Genomic DNA, 21592 nt, shown 5'->3' on the forward strand with positions numbered 1-21592 from the left:
TTTTTGATAGGTACCTTAAGACAAGTTTAAGGGTATTTTGAAAACAAATTTTTGATCGAATTGAGAACCAAAATACCGAGCGGAAATCTACAATGAAAACAGGCGTGAAGGATTGTTGTGTAAAACACGATATACAAATGAAATGTTAATTATGCAGGACAAGTTTTCAACATAAGTTAATATACAAATACACAATGAAAAAGCTAGAGAACCTAAAGAATGTCAGTGTGTAAACAAATAAGCACGAATGATAACGCAAATAGAATAAATTATCTTTAACATTAGGAACTCTAGGCCGGGAATTGGCAAAAAGTTAGTACAGAAACCCTTCAAGTCAAATATCTTTTAATAACATAATTGGATAGAACAATTCAATGGTAATTGAATGCAACAAATTTAATAAGTATTGATGTTCAATGTTCTAGAGATTGAAAAGTAATAATCTAAGCCAACTTTACAAAAAACATATCATGATAAGTTTTGACATGTTAAAGATTTTTGTAAATTACTACTTATAACAATGACTTGCATTTACGATTACTTAGTAACATGTGTAATGCGTGCCAATGATTAAAAGTCTTCACGATTGTTTCTGAACAGTGTTACTTTAAAATAAATGCGGTAAAATCAACCTTCAGTGCTGTAACTGCTTAAAATACCATTAACCCTATTTAACTTTTTATTACATTTAATATTTTAGGGGTAGAACGGTGCTTATCATTCTGGTATCACATGCGCAGTTACTATCCCAAAAGTATGGGCACCCTAAATGTGTACATGGAGCGTTCGTCATCAAATAAAGAACTTCTATTTACAAAGTCACAAGACCAGGGTAAACTTTGGCTAGAGGAACGTATAGATATCGATGCTGTTGATAATTTGAAGGTATAATGCACTATTAAAATATCAATTTCTTCTTCGTGCTTACTGTTAAAGTACGATTATTCGCGGGATACCAATATTCATGGTTTTCGTGGGTAGTCAATCTTAGTTCCCATTGAAAAATAGATTCCCATTGATGTGTATACTGAAAACTTAAAATCCACGAATTTGTGTTTCTTCCCTGATCCACGAAAATTGATATCTACGAATTAAAGTACCTTCCCGGTATTTGATTTTTTTACTTATACATTTTCCAAGCAATTGGCTATATAATTCTTGGAGTATTTCTGTTGACAGTGCCTGATGACAGTATTTTTTGGGGGTGGAGTGGGGGGGGGGGTATAAACTAAGATTGTAACAAGCTTACCAAATCTTAGATTTTTAATCGTAAAGATAATACCAACATTGCTGTTTGTTTGGGAGGTATTAGGTAATTACGGCATTACAGGCAGCGCTGATTTTTATATTTTCTTACGTTGTTAACCATAAATTGATTTAATTATAAAAAAAACAATGTATCCTTTTGCTTATTGAAAAACTTGAATCTACATTGCAAGTGGTACACCCGGTACAGCAGGTATGTTTAATCATAGCATTTCACTGAGTGAAACAACATTTCGAAATCATGTGAATATATAACGATGATTTCATCAACGTGTCATAGTTTTTCTTTCCTCTTTCGTCTTCTCTAGACTTTTTATTAGCTACTGGGCAGGTGTTTCTAGAAAAGCAGAGGACGCTTACCATACCGGTGCAACTGTTCCATGCTCCCAGATTTCGTGGCGTCCGAGTTGCTCATTTACTTTCGTTACTATGTATGTATTATTTTGGTTATTTTATGTTCTTTGATGTGTGTGTCTGTTTTTTGCTGTCTGGGCGTTGTCCCTGGATAAAATTCTTTTGATTTCTGCTAGAATATTGGTTCCCTCGATAACTCTTTCATAGTTTTCATTTTTCCTTTCTATATAATTCTGTACTGATATGCCATGATATAAATCATTTTATTTTTTAAGATAATATTTGAAGGCATAAAAGGAGACGATTATCAGTCGGATATGGCGATCGATGACATCAGGCTTACACCTGGAACGTGTGGTATGTGAATATATTATACCTCAAATGAATTCTACATTTTTCATTGGTTTACAAAGATGAATTATTCCCGTAAACCACCCTTATCAAGTATATCGAGCTTCCTCAGCAAGTTCAGGAGGTTGGTATCTTTGTATATGGTATACTTGTGTATATCACCCTAATCGTGAATGATGCTACCCTTCTAACAAGAATGTCACCGGAAATATTTCTTATCCTTACCGTTCTTTTGTCCATTTTGTTCATACTTCCGCTCAAACAAAAACATCAGACGATAATTTGTAAAAAAAAATGGGAAAATAAAACGTAAATGAACAAATTATCAGATTTTTTTGTAAATAATGTCACAAAGAAGACACTTGGATCGATTGTGCAAAGAGCAGTGAGATTGTTCCACCTCTTTTTTTTAGAACGGTGCATCAGATTGTTTAAGTAAAATATCGATTACGAATTTAATAATGATATTCAGTATAATATAACACGTACTGCCTGCAATTGAGGGTGGTATACTGGATTACCATACGAAGGAAGAATATCGCCCGAGACGTAGTCGAGGGCGATATTCTTACCTGAGTGTGGCGATTTAGTATACCACCCTCAACTGCAGGCAGTATGTGTTATATCATACTGAATATCTTTTTAACCAGTATACTATCCTTCTATTGATATTGGTAAGAAATATCAAAAGATCCATTGACTTAATATTTCTCATTGTGAAGTGTTTTTTTCCCTATGCAAAACCACCCTTAAAAATGTTTGTCTGCTATTCATTCTGGTAGTCAGGTGTAACTGTCGTCTGGTGTTTTTGTTTTGAGTGGAAATTAGAAAATGTACAGTAATACCGGACTGCGCAACGGTAAGGGCAAGATACATTTCCGATCGGAGCAGGTGGTATACTCGAAGAAAGGGTGGTATCCTCAAAGGAAGAGTGGTACACTGGAATACCACTTATCATTTTATCTAATCAAAATTCTAGAATTTAATATGAAGTATAATATACTAGATCACCACACACAGAAAATAATATCACTCGGGAGATATTCTTCCTACGTGTGGTAATCTAGTATGCCACTCTCATATGATTACCGCTATAACCTTGGTTCCCTTGATTACTCCCTCAACTGCAGGCACAATGTATAAATAATTGATTACTGAAATGATTTTGGCTTGTACATGTACACATCGTCCTTGCTCGCCTGATAAATACATCCCCAACCTTCTGTACGTCGTAAACATAATCACAAATTTCCATGTTTGTGTCTCTATGATGTCACTGACGGAAGTTCATTATTAAACTTGGTGGCTATGACATAACCCTACCTAGATACTTGTATGACTTCTGTTTTGGTTTTCACAAGAGATGAGCACTATTATATAAAGAGTAAAAACGAAATTACTGAAACGATATGTATTTCTGTTTCGGTTTTCACAAGAGATAAGCATTATTATATAAAGAGTAAAAAAAAATTACCGAAACGATATGTAAACTTTCTATTATTCACGAATATATGACACTATAATAAAATAATTATTATTTACCTTGTATGACTATTTGTTTTGATTTTGTCTCAAAATTTTTACGTGTTCTGGTTGAATTTTATCATCTAATAGACAAAATTTTATGTGACTATCAAGTCATCAACAATTTCGTAATACCGTTAAGTGGGATGACTGTTCTTTTTCTCTGTTTATTCAAAACAAGTCTAATACCCGTGATGCAAACTTAAAATCTAATATTTCTATGTCATTTAAGTAGTTCTTCTCTCTGTTTGTCCAAAACAAGTGATACAAATTTAAAATCTAGTTTCTTAATTAAATAACACTGTAACAATAAAGTTGAAAATGATAGTAATTTCCGTATATCCGTTACATCTTTCATTTTGTGCATTATAAAACTAGAATATCGTTGCTTCAAGGAGATAATTCGACTGTCTTTGTGAATATAAACCACTTAACCCCCCCCCCCCCACCCAAACAAAATAATAAAAATAAATAAACAAATAAATAAAAAAATAAGATAATAATAATAATAATAATATCTCGTCACACAGTGTTAGCCAATTATTTGCACGTGAGTGACGCTAACAATCAGCTGACTGTTCCTTCACTTGGTATAATTTTCGTTTTCGTGCTAACATGTATACTCAATATTGATACACCCGGTTTACACTCATATGTGTAATATTTGACGGACTGAGGTGTTTCTTAACGTCCTTTGCTATCGTTTGGGTCTCTCACGGACGGTTTGAAGTATCAAAGCGTTTACACAGTCCCAGGCGTAGTCAAATCCGTGAATGTGGGTCATTGTGTATTCGGGGAAATTAGTTGTCATGTGACCACGTTCATTTACTAAATTCTTTAAAGGTAATGCATTATCACGTGATTTAATGTCGATCCGTGAACTAGTGATTCAATTTGTAATATACACGCTATATTTTAAGCGTTGTATAGCCTACAACATTTGCTGAATCTTTAACCCAGCAAAATACATTTTGGGATAAAATTAACACTTTCCAGTGCATGTAAGACAGATATTGGTGCATGTCAGTCAATTGATGAGAAATTTACGAGGCCGAAAAATATAATGTTATGTTTCCGAGCACCATTCTAAAACTGTGTAGGGTCGGTTGGTAGGGATTGTTTTTTTCATTTGATATTTTTTTTAAATGAAATAAGTCATGAAGATACAATAAAAGCCAAATATGCAAAGACTAAACATGTAATAGACTTAGTCTACAGTCTAATCCCTTTTGAGATTCAGCGCAGGAGTATTTTGTTTCGTTTTGACGGAGGTGGTAAAAAAAACCCAAAAAAACCTCAAGTGCTGAATTCCAACTATATATAGACTACGTCTAATAATAAGACGACTCTATTCACTACACTGCTCCATCGAATCAAATTGTAAGTAGAACATTAAAACAATCATTCCTCAAATATAAGTTGTTATACTGTGCATTCATACAAGTTTAACGTGTTTCAGTTATGTAATTCGCAACATTTTAACCACCTCATTAGATCGATTGCATAATAATATTTACCAATAAGTATGGATGTAAACGTCAAAATGAACCCCGGGCTCGTGTTAATACTACGTTGGAAGTCACATTGCGGTACTCTTCTCGGTTCTTGGCTTCCTGTTCATGGAAAGTTCAACGTTTTATAATGGCACTTTCCCGAGAAGCTTGTCTTAAGAAGTTTATCGGATATTTTGATAAGCTCCCGTGTTATTGATTTTTGGTGACAGGAATACCCTTCACAGTAAATCTAGACTAGGTAATTATTGAATGAATTATTTAAATAAATAATGAAACAATATTAGGCATATTTATTTAAAATATGATATTTTGTAAGTTGGCTTCACATTTATCAACTCGCTCAAAATAAGCTTTGGATTTTAATGTATTAAAAACAAATTGTGTACTAAAACCTGTAAAATTAATTCATATATAAATTGGTAACAATTACTTTGAATTACATTTACCATTTCTGAAATGCACACGCCTGTATTTTGTGAATATCTGTTCAAATTATTGCAAAGAATTGTTTTTTCCTTTAATTTTATTTTAGCTGTGGGTTAAATGAAAATTATGTTTTTCTTGTTTTTTCAATTTAAAGACATTCAGGACAAAATGTGACATGAAATGCAATGGAAGTTTATTTTTCTAGAAAATCCTTTACCCCAGGAAACTTTGACAGCAGACCCGATACCGACAACCATTATGACAACGACGTCAATCGATGAATCCTTGATTGGTATGTTGTAGATTTGATCAACCCAATATAATATATATATATATATAACAAATTTGAAATAACCTGAAAAGCATTTTAGTATTAACGAATTAGACAACCATTTGTTTTGAGCAGACTTGTTATTATTTAAAATCGACAGTTTCTATTTATTTAGAAATTTAGCATAACTTCTAGTTTCTTAAACCTATTTTCTACTGATATGTAAATCAGCTGTTATATGGTAAAACAAAGTATGTTCCGTTTATTCTATTGTATATTTATGAAAAGCAGAGGACGCTTACCCTACCGGTGCACCTGGTCCATGCTCCCAGTTTTTAGTGGAGTCCGAGTTGCTTTTGTTACTTTGTATGTATGATTTTAATTACTTTATGTTCTTTGTTGTGCATGTCATATTGAATAACCAAAATATGATTAGTCTTACCAAAAACGCCTGAGGAAGCACGCTCGTTAAATCAAGGCGTTCTTCGACATTCGTGATAATATTTTAGTTATTCACTCTTTGCAGTTAATTATCCTATCGATATCTACACATCATAATGTTTTCTTACTGATGTATGACACCATGCAACAACAATGAGGTTAGGTACATTGTATAAACAGTTCATTGTACATATCCATACTTTAGTATCGGTTCTGATTGTTATAACTACCTGAAATTAAAAGGATAAATGTTCACAGCTATAATCTTGCTGTGATTAACTAGTTTTCAACTGTTTTTCGCCAAGACCCGTCGTTGTTTGAAATTCTATTAAGGACCAATTTGCTATTTTTGCATACGTCATTATCCATCCCTTTGTAATGACTCTTCCTTATACCACAGAAATGGAAAACTTGGCATTTGGTATTTCAATTTTCAGTTTAGGACTTGTCTTAATTGTATCTAGAATATCATGGCTACCGTTTATTATATAGTAGAGACTCATTGATGATGATGTTACATAAACATGGTGGATAATTGATATTCTCTGTATCGTACGTTTTTAAGTTAGTACATTTTAATGTACTTCCTTTATAGGTATGCTGGTTACGTGATATCTGATCTTTCAGAGATTTTTGTATTGACTGTTCTGCCTTATTGATGTCTATATCTATATTATCTTTTCGACCTGGTGTCAAGGGTGCATTTGATATCCTTATGGTAACTTACGTGTGAGGTTATAGATCTATATGTAAAGGTTGTCCAATCTACGAGTGTTTTATTGATATCAGCTCATATCAAGTGGTTTATGCAATTTTCTCTCTTTTCAGAAATGTGAGGTCTAGTCGGGTTTTTTAAGCAGAACCACATTAATTTGCTGTACAATGGTTTTGTGTCAGAAATGTTCGTCTTTTAAATGAGATGCTGACTCTCTTTTTCTTTTGTACTCATCTTTCTATCAAACCAAACCCATCTTCCTGGCGTTTAAAAATAAAAAGTCGATATATGTGTTTGATTTCATTCATAGGGTGCATCATGGATTTTTCATGTATTATCTATCATTTAATAGAATATTATGATAAAATAGTGTTATCATTTATACGTTTATATTATATTTCAAGGGTTTTGTGGATTCGAAGATGATGACCATTCAAGCAAACCCTGCATATTTTATGTACCAGAGTGTGTCGGTGGGATGTGGAGACGCAAAACCATATGCAGTGGTAAGTTACAAACACAGGGAAACCTGCTTATACATGTTTGAAATTTATTGAATGGAAATGAAGGGCCTAGATAAGGAATCCGGTTTGGACAGGTCATCACTTTATTCTGGGTTCGATTTAGACACAGTATAATACAAACATGTTAAAGACGACAAATCAAATAGCTTGGGCGTGTTATTGATATATTTATCTGACTTTATTGGTTAATTCCTTGAGTGAATATTTTTATAAGTAAATAGTCATGAGCAGCATACTCTTTTGCTGTTTGATTAAAATTAAACACTGCCCATTAATAGTTTAAAGTTTGTTACCCATTTGATAATCAATTTGCGAGGTAAAACAGACATTTAGTTAAAATGATTTACATAACTGATGTAATACAAACATGCAGAGTGACAGAAACGATAATGTTTTATACTTCCAATGTTTACTAAAATGTTGTGGTATACAGTAAGAAAGGTTTCGTTTCATTTTATTCGTCTTTCTATTTGTCCACCAGTCACTCGTGTGTACCCACAACTCCTCAAAATCCATTTCATGGACTTTGAAGATACTTTTGATACCATGTATCTCCTATTTTGAATTTCAAAATACATTTGTATATTTGAAGTATTTAAAATTGTAACTTTATCAATTATTCTGATGAGGTTCAGATGGTTGCAATTGATAACCAGTTTGTATGCGCTCTTCCTTTTCAAACATTGAATGGATTTACCCTTAGACATGTAGGACACGTATGCCTAGTTTAGACGCATGCCTAGTTTAGACGCATGCCTAGTTTAGTTTACCCATGGTTACAAACTCCTATGGTAAGGGATACACATTCTTATTAACTCATATGGTAAGGGTAACCCCATTGTCATTAACTCACATGGTAAAGGTTTACCCATTGTTAGTAACTCATATGGTATGGGTAACCCCATAGTTATTAACTCATATGGTAAGGCTAACCCCATTATTATTAACTCATATGGCAAGGGTAACCCCATTATTATTAACTCATATGGCAAGGGTAACCCCATAGTTATTAGCTCATATGGTAAAGATAGTCCCATTAATTGCTAGTTAGAATACCATATCTCCTTCTTAACAAGTTAAATTTCAAGAAATATTCAAGAAATGATCTGACATTGCTCACTTGCTAGTTTGATTTTTGAATGATTAATTTTAGGTTATAATATTATGAAAAGTCACATAATAAACTTATCATACTTCCTCATCGTCTCAAGATATTTTCCATTGAATATATTCTCATAACCATAACATTATACGTCATAGAAAGTTAAATAGAGTTGGAATACCATTTATGTTTTATCAGTATTTTTGAAACATGTGCAGCAGTGCATTTGTACGTTATTTGGTGGTTCCCTATTCCTGTTTCCAAGTTTATGCAAGTAAGAAAAAAGATAATTACAATTCAAATATTGTTTCTGTGCGCAAAAAACTGATTAAGTATATTGACTTAATTATTGAAAATTCTAGGGATAAGAAAAAAAAATAACTCCATATTAAGCAAAGCCGTTTTCCATTGCTTCCTAACTAGTTGTAAATTAACCAGTCATAATAAAAATGTGTGTTATGAAAAAAAATGTTTTTATTTTTAGAATGCGAACCATGTTTTATATGCGGATTCTCTGGATGGGTTGGCTGAACTGTATACAAAAGTGGATAACTAAGGTACTTGAACAAAAGCACGAGTCCATATAAAATTCAGATACTGCCAATGGTATAAGTCGTTCATGATGTAGACAAACCTTCCGAACAAACAACCTATTTTTGGTGTTTAAGATGCTATACTGTTAGGAAACTTTTGTCTTTCTGTGTTCAGATTTGCACTTTGTGAGAAAATCATACGTTTATCTCAAACTAAAATCAACCAAATCACAGTTAACAATGAACGATTACTTTTATAAGGTGTTAATTTCATGCACATTCTATATATGTTATATCTCAAGAGTGCAACACCCTAAAGATTGATAATGTGGTCTGAAACCGATTCTGAATATGAAATGAAAGTAAATTTGGTGAGATATTGGCATGCATAAAGCACCTCCTGGCTGACTTTTTATAAAGGCTGCTACTAATTATGTATTTTGTTTAGTGAACTGAATTAGAATGAAGAAACCTTCATTCTGACAAAACCCAGAAAGAGGAATGCATTTTCATATCTGCAATTGGACAAGGCTTTTAGACAAGAACTGAGTATAAACATAGTGTTCACCAAAAAATGTTCCCCTTTTAATCATCTCGCAGTTAAATTGCAATTCATAATTTCTGAATATCAATCATGCTTCGTGATATAAATGTTTAAAGTATTACAATAATATAAAAATAATCAAGTTTTAAGGGAATGTCATAATAAATACACGAAAAGCAATGAACTTAAAGATAAATTACTACTATCACCTTTTGGATGTATTTTTTTTAGGAAATGAAAGTGCATATTGTCTAGATTTCGATTTCCTCATAAACTCCGTAAAGTACACGGATCGTTATTGTGGATTGTATGTTGATGTCTATGATCAATATGAAGACTATTATTCCATTTTGGAAAAAAAACTGAAAGTGAGGGTATAGTGTGGCATAAAGCAAGGATGATGGTATTGGAACTTACAAACCCAGAGGTAGTTTATGACATTTTATCTAACCTGACCGTAGACAGTGTGAGCTATTGTCTTCATTTGGAGTCCGTCGTCGTCGTTACCAATTTTTTAACCATCTTCTCCTTTTAAAATACTGAATGGATTTGAATGAAACTTAAAATGGTTGTTCTTTATGTTAACCTGCACAAAACGACCGTTTGGGTGCATAGTTTGCCAGGAGAGCAATTCAGGCTCTTCGATATCCTCATATTTTTACTTGTTACATATTTTTAAAAAATTATAAATTGTCTGTATTCCTACTTTTTGGCGATGTTAGTAGAAGCGACTGCTAAAGTATCACGTACATAGTCCTGTCACTCTTCGATATGAGTGACTTTTTAGGTGAATGTTCCATATATATTTTCGGAAAGACTGTGTACGCAGTTTTAAATTTTATGATATTAAAAGCTTCCTAATGCTTCTTTGTGAAGGAGTTTGACATTTATCATAATCTTAAAAGTTTTGATTTTATATTTTTAAAATCGAAGGGCAAATCAAAACAAGAACAAATAAAAACAAAAAACATAACATAACAAAAGAATACAAAACAAAAACAAAAAAAAATACTGTGGGCCACGATCTTTAAAATTTTGGAACACCTAAGTTTCATGATAATCTTTGGTAAAATTTATGTTAAGAAAAGTATTTGGGACACGTTTGTTTCTAGGTTTTATGTGGAATTTTTAGATCCAGAAGAAGTTTTGAAACAATTGAGTTTTGAATAATTTAATCACGTTTCCATGTTAAATATTAAATATTTCACTTTTTCATTAGTATATACAGCATGTTCATTTCAATAAAATAGGAATAAACACCAAAATGAATAAATATATAGATCTATTAATCTTCGGAGGGGTATACAAACAAACGATTAGTGTGCACCATGTGATTGAGGTTAATTCAAATAAACTGGAACAATATAGCAGTCATTCCTTACAATTTAATTCTAGTCTCAAATTGAACGTGTAAATTATCAAAAACGTTTGATGACGTCACGGTCGCATTACAAACATTGGTCTATGAGATTATGAATATTTTTCATGCATTCAGGAAGCTAGTTGCTTTTGAAATTAAATTATATGAATATAAAAAAAGTATTTATCTGAAATGAGAAACATTGTTTGCCAATATTTGCGATATAATTTTATTTAAAACCCTCCAAAATATTACACTAAGTTTTGTTATAAAAGAAATATCAGCACTGAATATACTGGCCCCAAATTTTATGAGGAAAGTGAGGGTCTGAATGTTACAAAAGTGAGGTTTTAAATGTTAAATAAAGGCAGTTTCAAGTAATGTTATTTAAGATTCGCAGGTTATTTAGTGTGCACCACGTGATTGAGTTTAATTCAAATAGACCAAAAGAAAAGAAAAAAGTCATTCCTTATAATTTGATTTTAGTATCAAAATTCGACAAGTAATACATTTGAAAAGGTTAATGACGTCATAGTTACATTACAAAATTAGAGGTGATGGACAATTTGTTTATCCAATCAGAAAGCGTGTTACTTAACTTTTTGTTTTGTAAGGGTTAAATGAAATGTTTAACAAATGTTACTTTTTTGTCAATGGGGAAAACTGATATTGTCAGATAGAATAAAATGAAGCGAATGTGGTTATTATTGTCTTTGCATTAAATAACCTAAAGATGGAATCAGTTCTAACCTCTCAAAAAACTGTTCTAAAACTATCAGAAGAACTGTTCTATAACAGGTTAGAACAGTTCTTGGACAATTCTAGAGCCGGCTCTTCTGATAGTTCTAGCAGAGTTGGCTCAACCACTAGAACTGTTCTCGTGAAGCCAACTATGTTAGAACCGCCAAAAGAGCTAGTAGCAAACATATTCTCGTGTAGACTGTTCTGCTAGCAGAACTGTCAGAAGAGCTGGTTCTATAACTGTCCTATGACACTTTTAGAACTGTCATTGAGTCGGCTTCTCTGACAGTTCCCCTGGGAGATTAGAACGGATCTCATAACACTATCAAAACATGTGTTTGTTGATAATTCCTTACATGTAATGGCGTATATGTTAATACGGGCTTTGTTTTTAAAACTCTCATAAGTTTTTTTGTAGATGCTTTCCGGATATGAAAACGAAAAATGCGAATATTGCAAGTTGACTTATTAATTTATTTTGTTTAAATCCAAGCATTCTAACACTTATACCTGTTAAATTATCAAGCTGAGTTCCGAAACGTTATATTCCATCATTTCAGATGTACATATTTGGAAATACAGATGGCACTATTTACTTGGATAACATCGCACTAAGAAAAGGACAGCGAAACTGAAAAGAAATGGCACCTGGTTATGTTCATCTTGAACGTCTATCAAAGAACTTCCTTCAGATAATTTATCTTTTTTGTGTAGATCTTTTGTATTTCCTGCTATTAAATTGCTATTGTTACCTTTATATGCTTTTTTTTCTTCATTTACTTACATAAACATGGATAATGTGCAAATGTTCCTGGTGTCACGTGGAAGATAATCAATTTAAGCATGCTTTTAAAGACGATATTCTTCAAAAGCATTGCTGATAATCCTGGGTTTTGTTAGAGACTAACATGCACATTATATACCCATCCTAATAGAGTATGGTTCGATTAATTTTCCATTAACGAACTTTTCAATCACCCAGATTATTTTTAACTCCATTGTGAAATGATATAAGTATTTGAACATATATTATACAAACCTTTGCGTCCAGGTAATGAAAAAAACATCATACATGTAATTTGGTGTGATAACATATACATGTCTTAAAGCTTTAAATTACTACCACACAGACCACATAAAACATGTATGATGGTACTTAGATTGTCGAGTTATAAGGACAATCTCCTGAACAAATAGTATATTCGCCATTTCAAAGCTTTATACCCCTGCCACACACAGTACTATACCCGTCCTATTTATGCAGTACACCGGAAATGGCATCGCGTATTTGTTATGATGAGTAGTGCTTATATCATCTGATTTTTCACATCTCTATAGCAGAGGCCAGCGGAGTGATGCGTAGGTAATCAGGAAACGATTATAGTTTCTTGGAAAATATTTGTATAAGGAATCTATTCATCTATGGTATACCAGAGTAAAAAAAAATTTTAAAAGTGCAAAATCTTTAGATCTTTTCTTTTTTTTTAAGTTTTGGAGAACATCTTTTTATGATACTAAAATTTATCTAACGAATTATCTGCAATATGTTCTTCATTATTGCATTAATAACAGAATCTACTTGTCGTTCTTGATAATTGCAGTACATGTTAGTTTTTAACTTACTTCACGCTTTTGGTTATTGCTCCAGTGTTCGTCAGAAAAAGGGGATGTTCGGACATTATTTGCCATTTTTTTTGCAAAGTAACAAATTTTCCAATAAAAAGAGGGAGCTGTCATTCCCCTGCACCCATTCTGGGTTCGCCACTGACGCGTAGATTTCATGTCAATTTGCTTTTTAAATCAAAAGGTCGCATTTCGTATATTAAATTGAATTTACGGTTAAGCCTACTGCCGAAACTGCAGAAATAGTTACCCCATAAAAATACTATGTAACAGTGTACAATTTTGACATTGTAAAAGTGATTTTAGTGATTCAAGCATGCAGTGCAGTATACACATTTTTTACAGACAATCCGTTAACAGTGCCACCAACGCAACAAACCACGCAACCCACAACGAAACCAACTACACAGACGACAACGGTGGAGACACCAACAACAACGCAACCACCTACAAAACCAACAACAAAACCAACTACAGCAGAGCAAACGACAACACAACCAGCTACTCCAACAACAACAACGTCAACGACTACAAAGCCAACGACAGCTCAACCAACTACTCCAACAACAACACCGATTAAACTTTCAACAAAACCAACAACGACGAAAGAAATTGCGCCAACAACGTCAACACAGACTACACCAACGACCACAATAAGTATGTTGAATCAAATGGAAAGGAAACAATCAAATCCACGGAATGTTATATATGTAGAGTTAGATGCAGTTTCAGTTTAAGAAATGACACCCTTATTTTTTACATTGTCCGGACAGTTTGAAGCCACCGCAAATTTGTCACTACCATACATATGTTCATAATATACGTTTTAACGTTTACAACAATCAGAGACGTTAAACCAATCGATAATACAAGGATAAAAGTCATGAATTCGATGACATACTAAATCATATTAAAACGCATTAAATGCTGTGGTGTGTAGAAAATCGAGGATTTGGTCAATTATTTTATGGGATGATAAATTTATATTTTATAGAAGTTTTATTTAAATTGGGAGTTGGGGTACGTATAATTTAGAAGTTGAGTTTTGAATCTAAAAAAATCGAAATTCGAAAGTGAAAGTAGCAAGAAAGTGACTCATTTTAAAGTCATTATCATAAAGTAATTTAAAAATCAAAGTGCACGATAGATTTATATTCTAGTTAAGTTAATATTATTTTTGAAATGACGCTTACAATGTAAATGTGAACTCAAACTTTTGATCCATCGTGCAAAGCAAATTAAACAGAAACAAATATGGTGTTTGTTTTAGGATTTTGTGGATTCGAAAAAGATACTGATGATCAATCGAACACACCCTGCATATTTGAAGACTTGGGAATAACTGGCGGTTTCTGGGAAGTTGTTAGTAAGGTATGTTATCAATGGGGATAAGATAAAACCAGCAACTGCATATTGCAGATTGCTATAGTTGTAATTAAGTGCTGGTCCGTATAAGGTTCAAAAACTGTCAACGGTTTGTTTTTTGTTTTTTGTTTTTGTTTTGTTTTGGTATTGGTCTTCATTTTTACTTACATGTAACTATAGTTTTATTTTTTTCTGCATGCAGTTCTGCATTTGAAAACTATTACCTCTCACATACGTCAACCGACTCCTGCAAATTATTATTTTTTTTACAGTTTATATACATGTTACTGTTATCTCACTTGTGTAACAACCGAAAGACACAACTAGCCACACGTTCCCCGCTGCTGCTCAAACAAAATAGAAGTGCAAACGTCCCATTAAACCTGAATATTTTTTTTTTCAAAACGAAATGGTGATGCGTTATGATCAACTACATACTGTATCGAACAATCGTACAAAATTATAAAAAAAATTGCCCAGCGGTTTCAGAGGAGTTGCGCTAGAAGAGTAATCAAGGAGCGAAGATTCTAGCGGAAATCACAAGAATGTAATCCAGAGGCAACGACCAGACATGGAAAACAGACAAACACGACAAAATACATTAAAATAATACATATAAAGTAACAAAAGTAAATGAGCAACTCGGACTCCACTAAAAACTGGGGGCATGGACAAACTGCACTGATAGTAAAATCCTTCTATTGTAACTATGTAAAAAAAACTGTCAAATTTTCTCAAGTTCCGTATTTTTTTTTCAAAACGGAATTGCGGCGCGATATGATTAACCAGACATTGCATCTAACAATCGTACAATTTTAAAGAAAATCCGTGCAGCGGTTTCAAGGGAGTTGGGTTCATGGTCGAACGAACGGGTCGTGGCTATTATCTATCCTTTAACAAAGAAAGCAATTTTAACAAAAGATATCTATTACCAAAGTTGTTACAGAAATTAGTCAATGGCAAAATGCTGTTTTGTAACTGAATTTCATTCCATCACTTGGCCTGGGTCGTCGTCGTTAACAATGTCTTCTGACACTGACAATACTTGACCAACTTGAACCAAACCTGGTATGAATGTTCCTTTGGGGTTTCTGCATAGAAATGATGTGGGGATTTTTGATTCGTCGAAAACATGGCCGATGTTACTAAGAATGGAACAAATGGGTCAGGCAGTAGTTTTTCGTATGTATCTCCAAATTCATTAGGGTTAGCCTAATTATGACATAGGTAAAAGTGTTCAGCAAGATGAGATCTATATGAAGTCAATTTGCGTTTTAAATCTGATAATTACAAGCTACCTTTGAGTAATTGCCCCTGTTCGACATTTATTTTGCTATTTTTAATGCTATTTCTTTCAAAAATCTTTTCCTCTAAAACTACTTGAACAATTGGAATCACAAATTTGGTATGAATGTTCTTAGGGTATTTTTCATAAAATTGACGAAGGGATTTTTGATTCGCAGAAAAACATGGTCGCCTTTACTTAAAATAGAACAAAGGGATCAGTCAGAAATTTTTTTTCACATTTCTCCAAAAACGTTAGGTTAAGCCAAATTATTTTTAAATGACGCTAATTACAAGGCCTACAAAAGTCACCAGGGATCAAAATTATCAGACGACTCTTTGAAAGGTGAAAAATGACGGTTCAATATTTTGAAAACTATGATCGATAGAATGATACTTTCCATTGCTGAAATGATTCTTATGACAAGGCCTACATAAGTGATGGGGATCAAAGTTATCGGACGACTGCTTGTTGGAGTTATTGTCCGTGAAAGGCAAAAGTGTATTTAAGCAGTTTTCAGCCAAAATCTTGAAAACTATAATAGAAAGAATGAAACTTACAATTTATGAAATGATCCTTATGTAAGGCCTACTAAAGTCTACTGCGAGTCAAAATTGTTGGACAGCTCCGTGTTAGAGTTGTTGCCTTGAAAGACAACAAAATTACTAGGTGAGCGATTCAGGCTCCTGGGAGCCTATTGGATTTTACACTTTGCTATTTGTATGATTTTGTTGATATTAAGTACTCCATCTAAGTATCATGCAAAAAGTAATTCATGGTTGGAAAGCCTTCATATTTTTTTCATATTTTGTTTAAAATGTAATACTAAACAGAAATTTACATGCGGCTTTTCATATGACCCCTGTTCGTAGGAGATATAAATTATAAGGAATGTACTATAGAATTCAAAATTAAGGGAGATAACCCTGTAAATGTCGCTAAAGCATAATAGAATCTAGTGAATATTTTGTGTGAATTTTCTCTCAAGAGCATGAATGAATGATTTTAACATTTCATCATATAGATCCATAAAACAACTTAATAAAAAAATTAATAAACATGTTAAGCCTTTCGGGGGGGGGGGGGGAGGGGTAATCACTTATTACAAAATTTGCATGATTCTTACAAAGACTGCTACTTTTAAAAAAAATCGACAAAATATAAACAAAATGTAAAACCATGGAAGTGCTACAATGCATTCTGATATTTTGTAGAGTGAAAATGAAAAGGTGTACGATGGAAGCTATTCCTTATCTTTGAATCCTGGCTATAAGAAAAAGAAATCATTGGCCGTGCTATCAACAATGAGATACTCCCTTCAAGGTATACCAAAATTATGCAAGTATTTAAGGAGGTAGACCTAGCGTAAGGAACACAACTCTTAAAAATTATTGGAACGTTTGTATTCAGCATTTTACATCAATCTTATGTAAGCATCTAATTAACTTGGATTCATTTTATCCTGCTTCAAACGAAAGGTTGAGAGGCTTTGGTGAAATTGAATATAATACAAACATATTACTGATAGCAGTGAAATTGTAAAATTTTCGCTTTAAAATATTCAGTTTCATTGACCGTATCATAAAAAAATAAATCTGTGGAATTAATCAAAGCTGCGTGTATCCAGTGATTAAGGGCAGAGACTGATTGACCAATTGAGGGCTATAACCTTTAAAGAAAACCACCATTTATATTCTAGAAACTTTATAGTTTTGCCTTTGGTGTGTCGATATTTCGTGATTTGAGAACGGCTGTTAATTTTGTCCTTTATACATGTAACAGCATTATCCTTTGACCAAATACCGAAGAACTAAGATCAAGAATACCACACATACACAAATATCAATATCAACATCGAAATATATTTTCCCTTTTTTTTTAGATGATGATATTGCAGGCTATTGTCTAGAGTTTTACTACGCCATGTATTCAAGAAAGGGTAATGGTAAAAGCACACTGTATGTTATTCAAGAAGATTATCATTATAACAAGTCGTATAAAATTATTTGGAAAAGACGTGGAAAGGGAAACCACCGTGATGATTGGTTTAAAAAAGCAGAAGTAACCATATCGAAGCTGATAGACCCAGTGGTATGAGATTTTCTCTTTTGTTTTCTACATTCTTAAAAGTTTCATTCAAGTTTTAGTTTTGTTATGATTTCATATACAATAAAACGATATTTCTTTTTGTAAGAATGCACATAATTGATCAATTCAAGTGAATCAAACTGAAATCAATGATATGTTTGTATCAAATTCAATTTCACCAAAGCCTTTCAAGCTGTCCTTTGAAACAGAATGAAATGAGTCGAAGTTATTTTGATGCTTACATGAGACTGACGTCAAATACTGAATAAAAACGCCCAATGATTTTTAAGAGTTGTGTCCCTTACCCTAGGTCTACCTCCTTAAGTATAGGAACAGTTACGACTGATTTTCAGATATAGAAACCTATTTAATCCAAGCCCTGAATAAACCGGAAACCTGTTTAAACCCGATATTACAGCAATCTCGTTCATGTCAGTTCTAGAGCATTCATTACCTGTATAATCCGAACACATGCCTTAACCGAACAAAAGTTCACTCTGAAAAGGATTCGGTTAATTGAAGTTTTACTGAATAATTCTTTATATTCCTTGTTTCAAATTGTATAAGTTTTGAATTGAAAGAATCCAAATACCAGTTGATATATGTTTTGTGTATGTAAAACTCAGAGAAAATCGTTTATGAATAAGTATCAAAATCTATGATTTTCATTTTGTTTGCGTTAGGGCATATCATTTTGTTTTTTTTTCTAGTGAATTCCAGTGGATAAGTTTAACAACGAAATACAGGAAACTTTTGATCCTTTCTAGAATGTTTATAGGGATACTCATTTACTCATGATCTTTTAATTTTAAAGTAGAAGATACCCGGCGTTGCAAACGATCATACAATACAAATATTTCCGTTTTTTTTCGCATTTTTTTGCAGATTTACATAGTTGGAAAATGGAAGAAAGGCTGGAAAATTTATTTGGACAATATTAAGCTGACAAAAGGAAAGTGTAATCAATAATTTAACAGACATGGCCGTTGATTTATCGCTTTTAATTTTTATTTCTGATATTTTATAAGCATGCTTTTAGTTTATAGACAAATTTACTGTTTTCTTCCGCTATTAAATACTACTGCATTCCAAGCTTTTTTTTTCTCCATTAGCCGGTAACATCATCGACTTTCACTTAATCTTTTCCCGGTTTTTTTTACAATATCGGCGAAAAATATCGAAGTGTTATCAATGGGACAATTCAAATAAAACCTAACTGTTTATTACGTCTAAATCAAAGTGCATTGTTAGAACGTAAGAACAGGAAAAAAAGACGACCTACATGAAAAATGTAGCGAACCATATAAATGCTAAAGATAAGGAAAACAAGATCTGACACAAAAGCTAAAGCACTATAGCTATATGAACTCTCACAAAAAAATAATAATAATAACAAAAATAAAATAAAAAAAGGTCTCCATGAAGAGTAAGAATATTCTGTTCCGCTAGCCGCATCCGTCATATTGTAAGTTAATTAAAATTCAGTAATAGTCTATCAACAATAATGCAGCTCCTCTACACAAGTCACAAAGGAATCCAATCAAAAACATTTCACACAAGACACAGGAGAAAAACTCAATATGCAGTAAAACAAAGTGAAACAAACATAGCATGACTTAGTTTAAACATATTTTATTTGTAATAAACGAAAAGGATTGGACCAAAGTAAAACATACTTACGAGGTCCTCTCCCATATACAATAGCAATGTACAATATTTTGTCAAAAAGCATGCATCAATTACATTTTTCAAACACTAGATAAAAAATAAAGTGAAAAATAAGACTTAGAAGAGAAGAGTTTGAGAAAAGGAAAGAAAAAATAAGACAGTTGAGAGGAATGTTGTGATGGTGAAGAAAACATGGGCATATCACTATTTCATCAAATTTCATCAAACAACAGAAAATCTTTTAGTTTCTTTGATATATCTATTGACATGTTTTATTAAACGAACATTTTGATTATAAGTTAAGTTTGGATTTCCATGAGTCAAAAGATTTACATTCAATGGCAAATCATCGGGTAGCCAACTAATGTTATTCATAAGGATTACTCGAGTGTTTTCGTGTAAGGGACAGTCAATAAAGAAATGATGAGCATCCTCAACATCTCCGTATCTACATAAAGAACTACTTACGATATTGACTCTACATAAGTCATGGTTTAAAGAAGAAGCAGAACATCATAATTGCGTCCAAATAATATTCAGTTTTCGTTCACCAATAGAATAATAATTAGGAACTAGTGGTTTGTGTGTATCCTTCTTTAACTCTGTTTTAAATTTGGAAATAGTGTCTAATTGTCGAGTGGATACATCAAGTTTATTCCATTCTTTAATAGTAGCAGGGAAAAAAGACTCGCTTGTTACAGATAATCTACAAAATAGCTGTAATATGTCATCTCCGTTTCTAAGGGGATAATTAGTAAGGGATTGTACTTTGGGTGGTATTATATCAAGCAAATAAGATGGGGCATTTTTATGTTCAATATTATAAATCATTTGTAACTTTCTTCTTTTGCGTCTAACATCTAGTGGTTTCCAATTAACTTCTTGATATATTTTTTCTATAAATAGGTAAACCCGTGACAATTCTCGCGGCTTCTAATTGAAGTCTTTCTAATTTGGAGGTATTATATACACCACAATTATCCCAAACTTCAGGTGTATATTCAAGTAAAGGTCTTATATATATTAAATATAACTTCTCTAAAGTGTTTCTAGTAAGTTGATACTTCAACTTCCGAAGAATATTTAGATGTTTTTTTAACACTAGCTATAATATTTTCTACATGGTCGTTCCACTTGGCATTACTGCTAAATGTTACTCCTAAATGTTTATGTTGGTTTTTGATTGGAATGTCTATTCCATTCAAGGAGAACGTGAAGTTGTGAGTTTCATAATTGGAGAATATCAAAATTTCGGTTTTATCTGGATTAAAGGACATCGGCCACTTTTTGGACCATTCATCCAATTCACTCAGATCTCGACTGATTACAGAGAGGATCTGTTCACTGTCAGAATCTGAGTAATTGAAGGAAGTGTCGTCTGCGAAAAGTCTGCACAAGGATGTCAAGTTACCTGCTATATCATTATGTATATAATAAAAAGAAGAGGTCCAAGTACAGATCCCTGTGGAACACCAGCTGAAAGATGGCAATCATCTGAGGATGCTGTATTCAACATTACCTTTTGACGTCTACCATCTAAGTAACTTTTAAACCAACTAAATAAATTTCCTGAAATACCATATGATTTAATCTTTTTTTAATAAACCTTTGTGCCAAACTTTATAGCATGACTGTTTAACACACATAAACTTGAGTAAATGAGGAATCGGGAATCCATTCAATGACTGGTAACTTTGACCGAAGGCAGCGAAAGACTTAACATAGTTTACAATCCTTTTTTATGGAGATCTAGGTTAAGGGACACAACTCATTCAAATCAGTGGAACGTTTGTATTCAGCATTTTACATCAATCTCGTATAAGCATCAAAGTAACTTAGATTGATTTTATTCTGTTTCAAATGAATGTTTGATAGGTTTTGGTGAAATTAAATAAGA

At 32.7% G+C, this 21592-nt stretch overlaps 1 protein-coding gene across 1 annotated transcript; it reads left to right on the forward strand.

Moving 5' to 3' along the window:
* Positions 1-707: 707 nt before the first annotated feature.
* LOC148611986 (uncharacterized) lies at positions 708-19100 on the forward strand. Its single transcript, XM_088595436.1, has 7 exons — positions 708-885; positions 1896-1977; positions 13635-13946; positions 14560-14660; positions 17154-17262; positions 17822-18030; positions 18913-19100. Exons 1-7 carry the CDS (start codon positions 733-735, stop codon positions 18994-18996), a joined length of 1050 nt encoding a protein of 349 aa, XP_088451562.1. The 5' UTR covers positions 708-732; the 3' UTR covers positions 18997-19100.
* The last annotated feature ends 2492 nt before the right edge of the window (positions 19101-21592 follow it).

This window comes from Perna viridis, chromosome 7 (assembly GCF_037379345.1).
Source record: "Perna viridis isolate PV_CMFRI_1.1 ecotype Kerala chromosome 7, ASM3737934v1, whole genome shotgun sequence".
Lineage (NCBI taxonomy): Eukaryota > Metazoa > Mollusca > Bivalvia > Mytilida > Mytilidae > Perna > Perna viridis.

Bases quoted from the DNA above. Each gene is read 5' to 3' on its own strand.
- LOC148611986 (XM_088595436.1), top strand. From the start codon at position 733: ATGCGCAGTTACTATCCCAAAAGTATGGGCACCCTAAATGTGTACATG. The intron at 886-1,895 runs GTATAATGCACT...TTATTTTTTAAG, and splicing joins ATGCTGTTGATAATTTGAAG to ATAATATTTGAAGGCATAAA. The intron at 18,031-18,912 runs GTATGAGATTTT...ATTTTTTTGCAG, and splicing joins CGAAGCTGATAGACCCAGTG to ATTTACATAGTTGGAAAATG.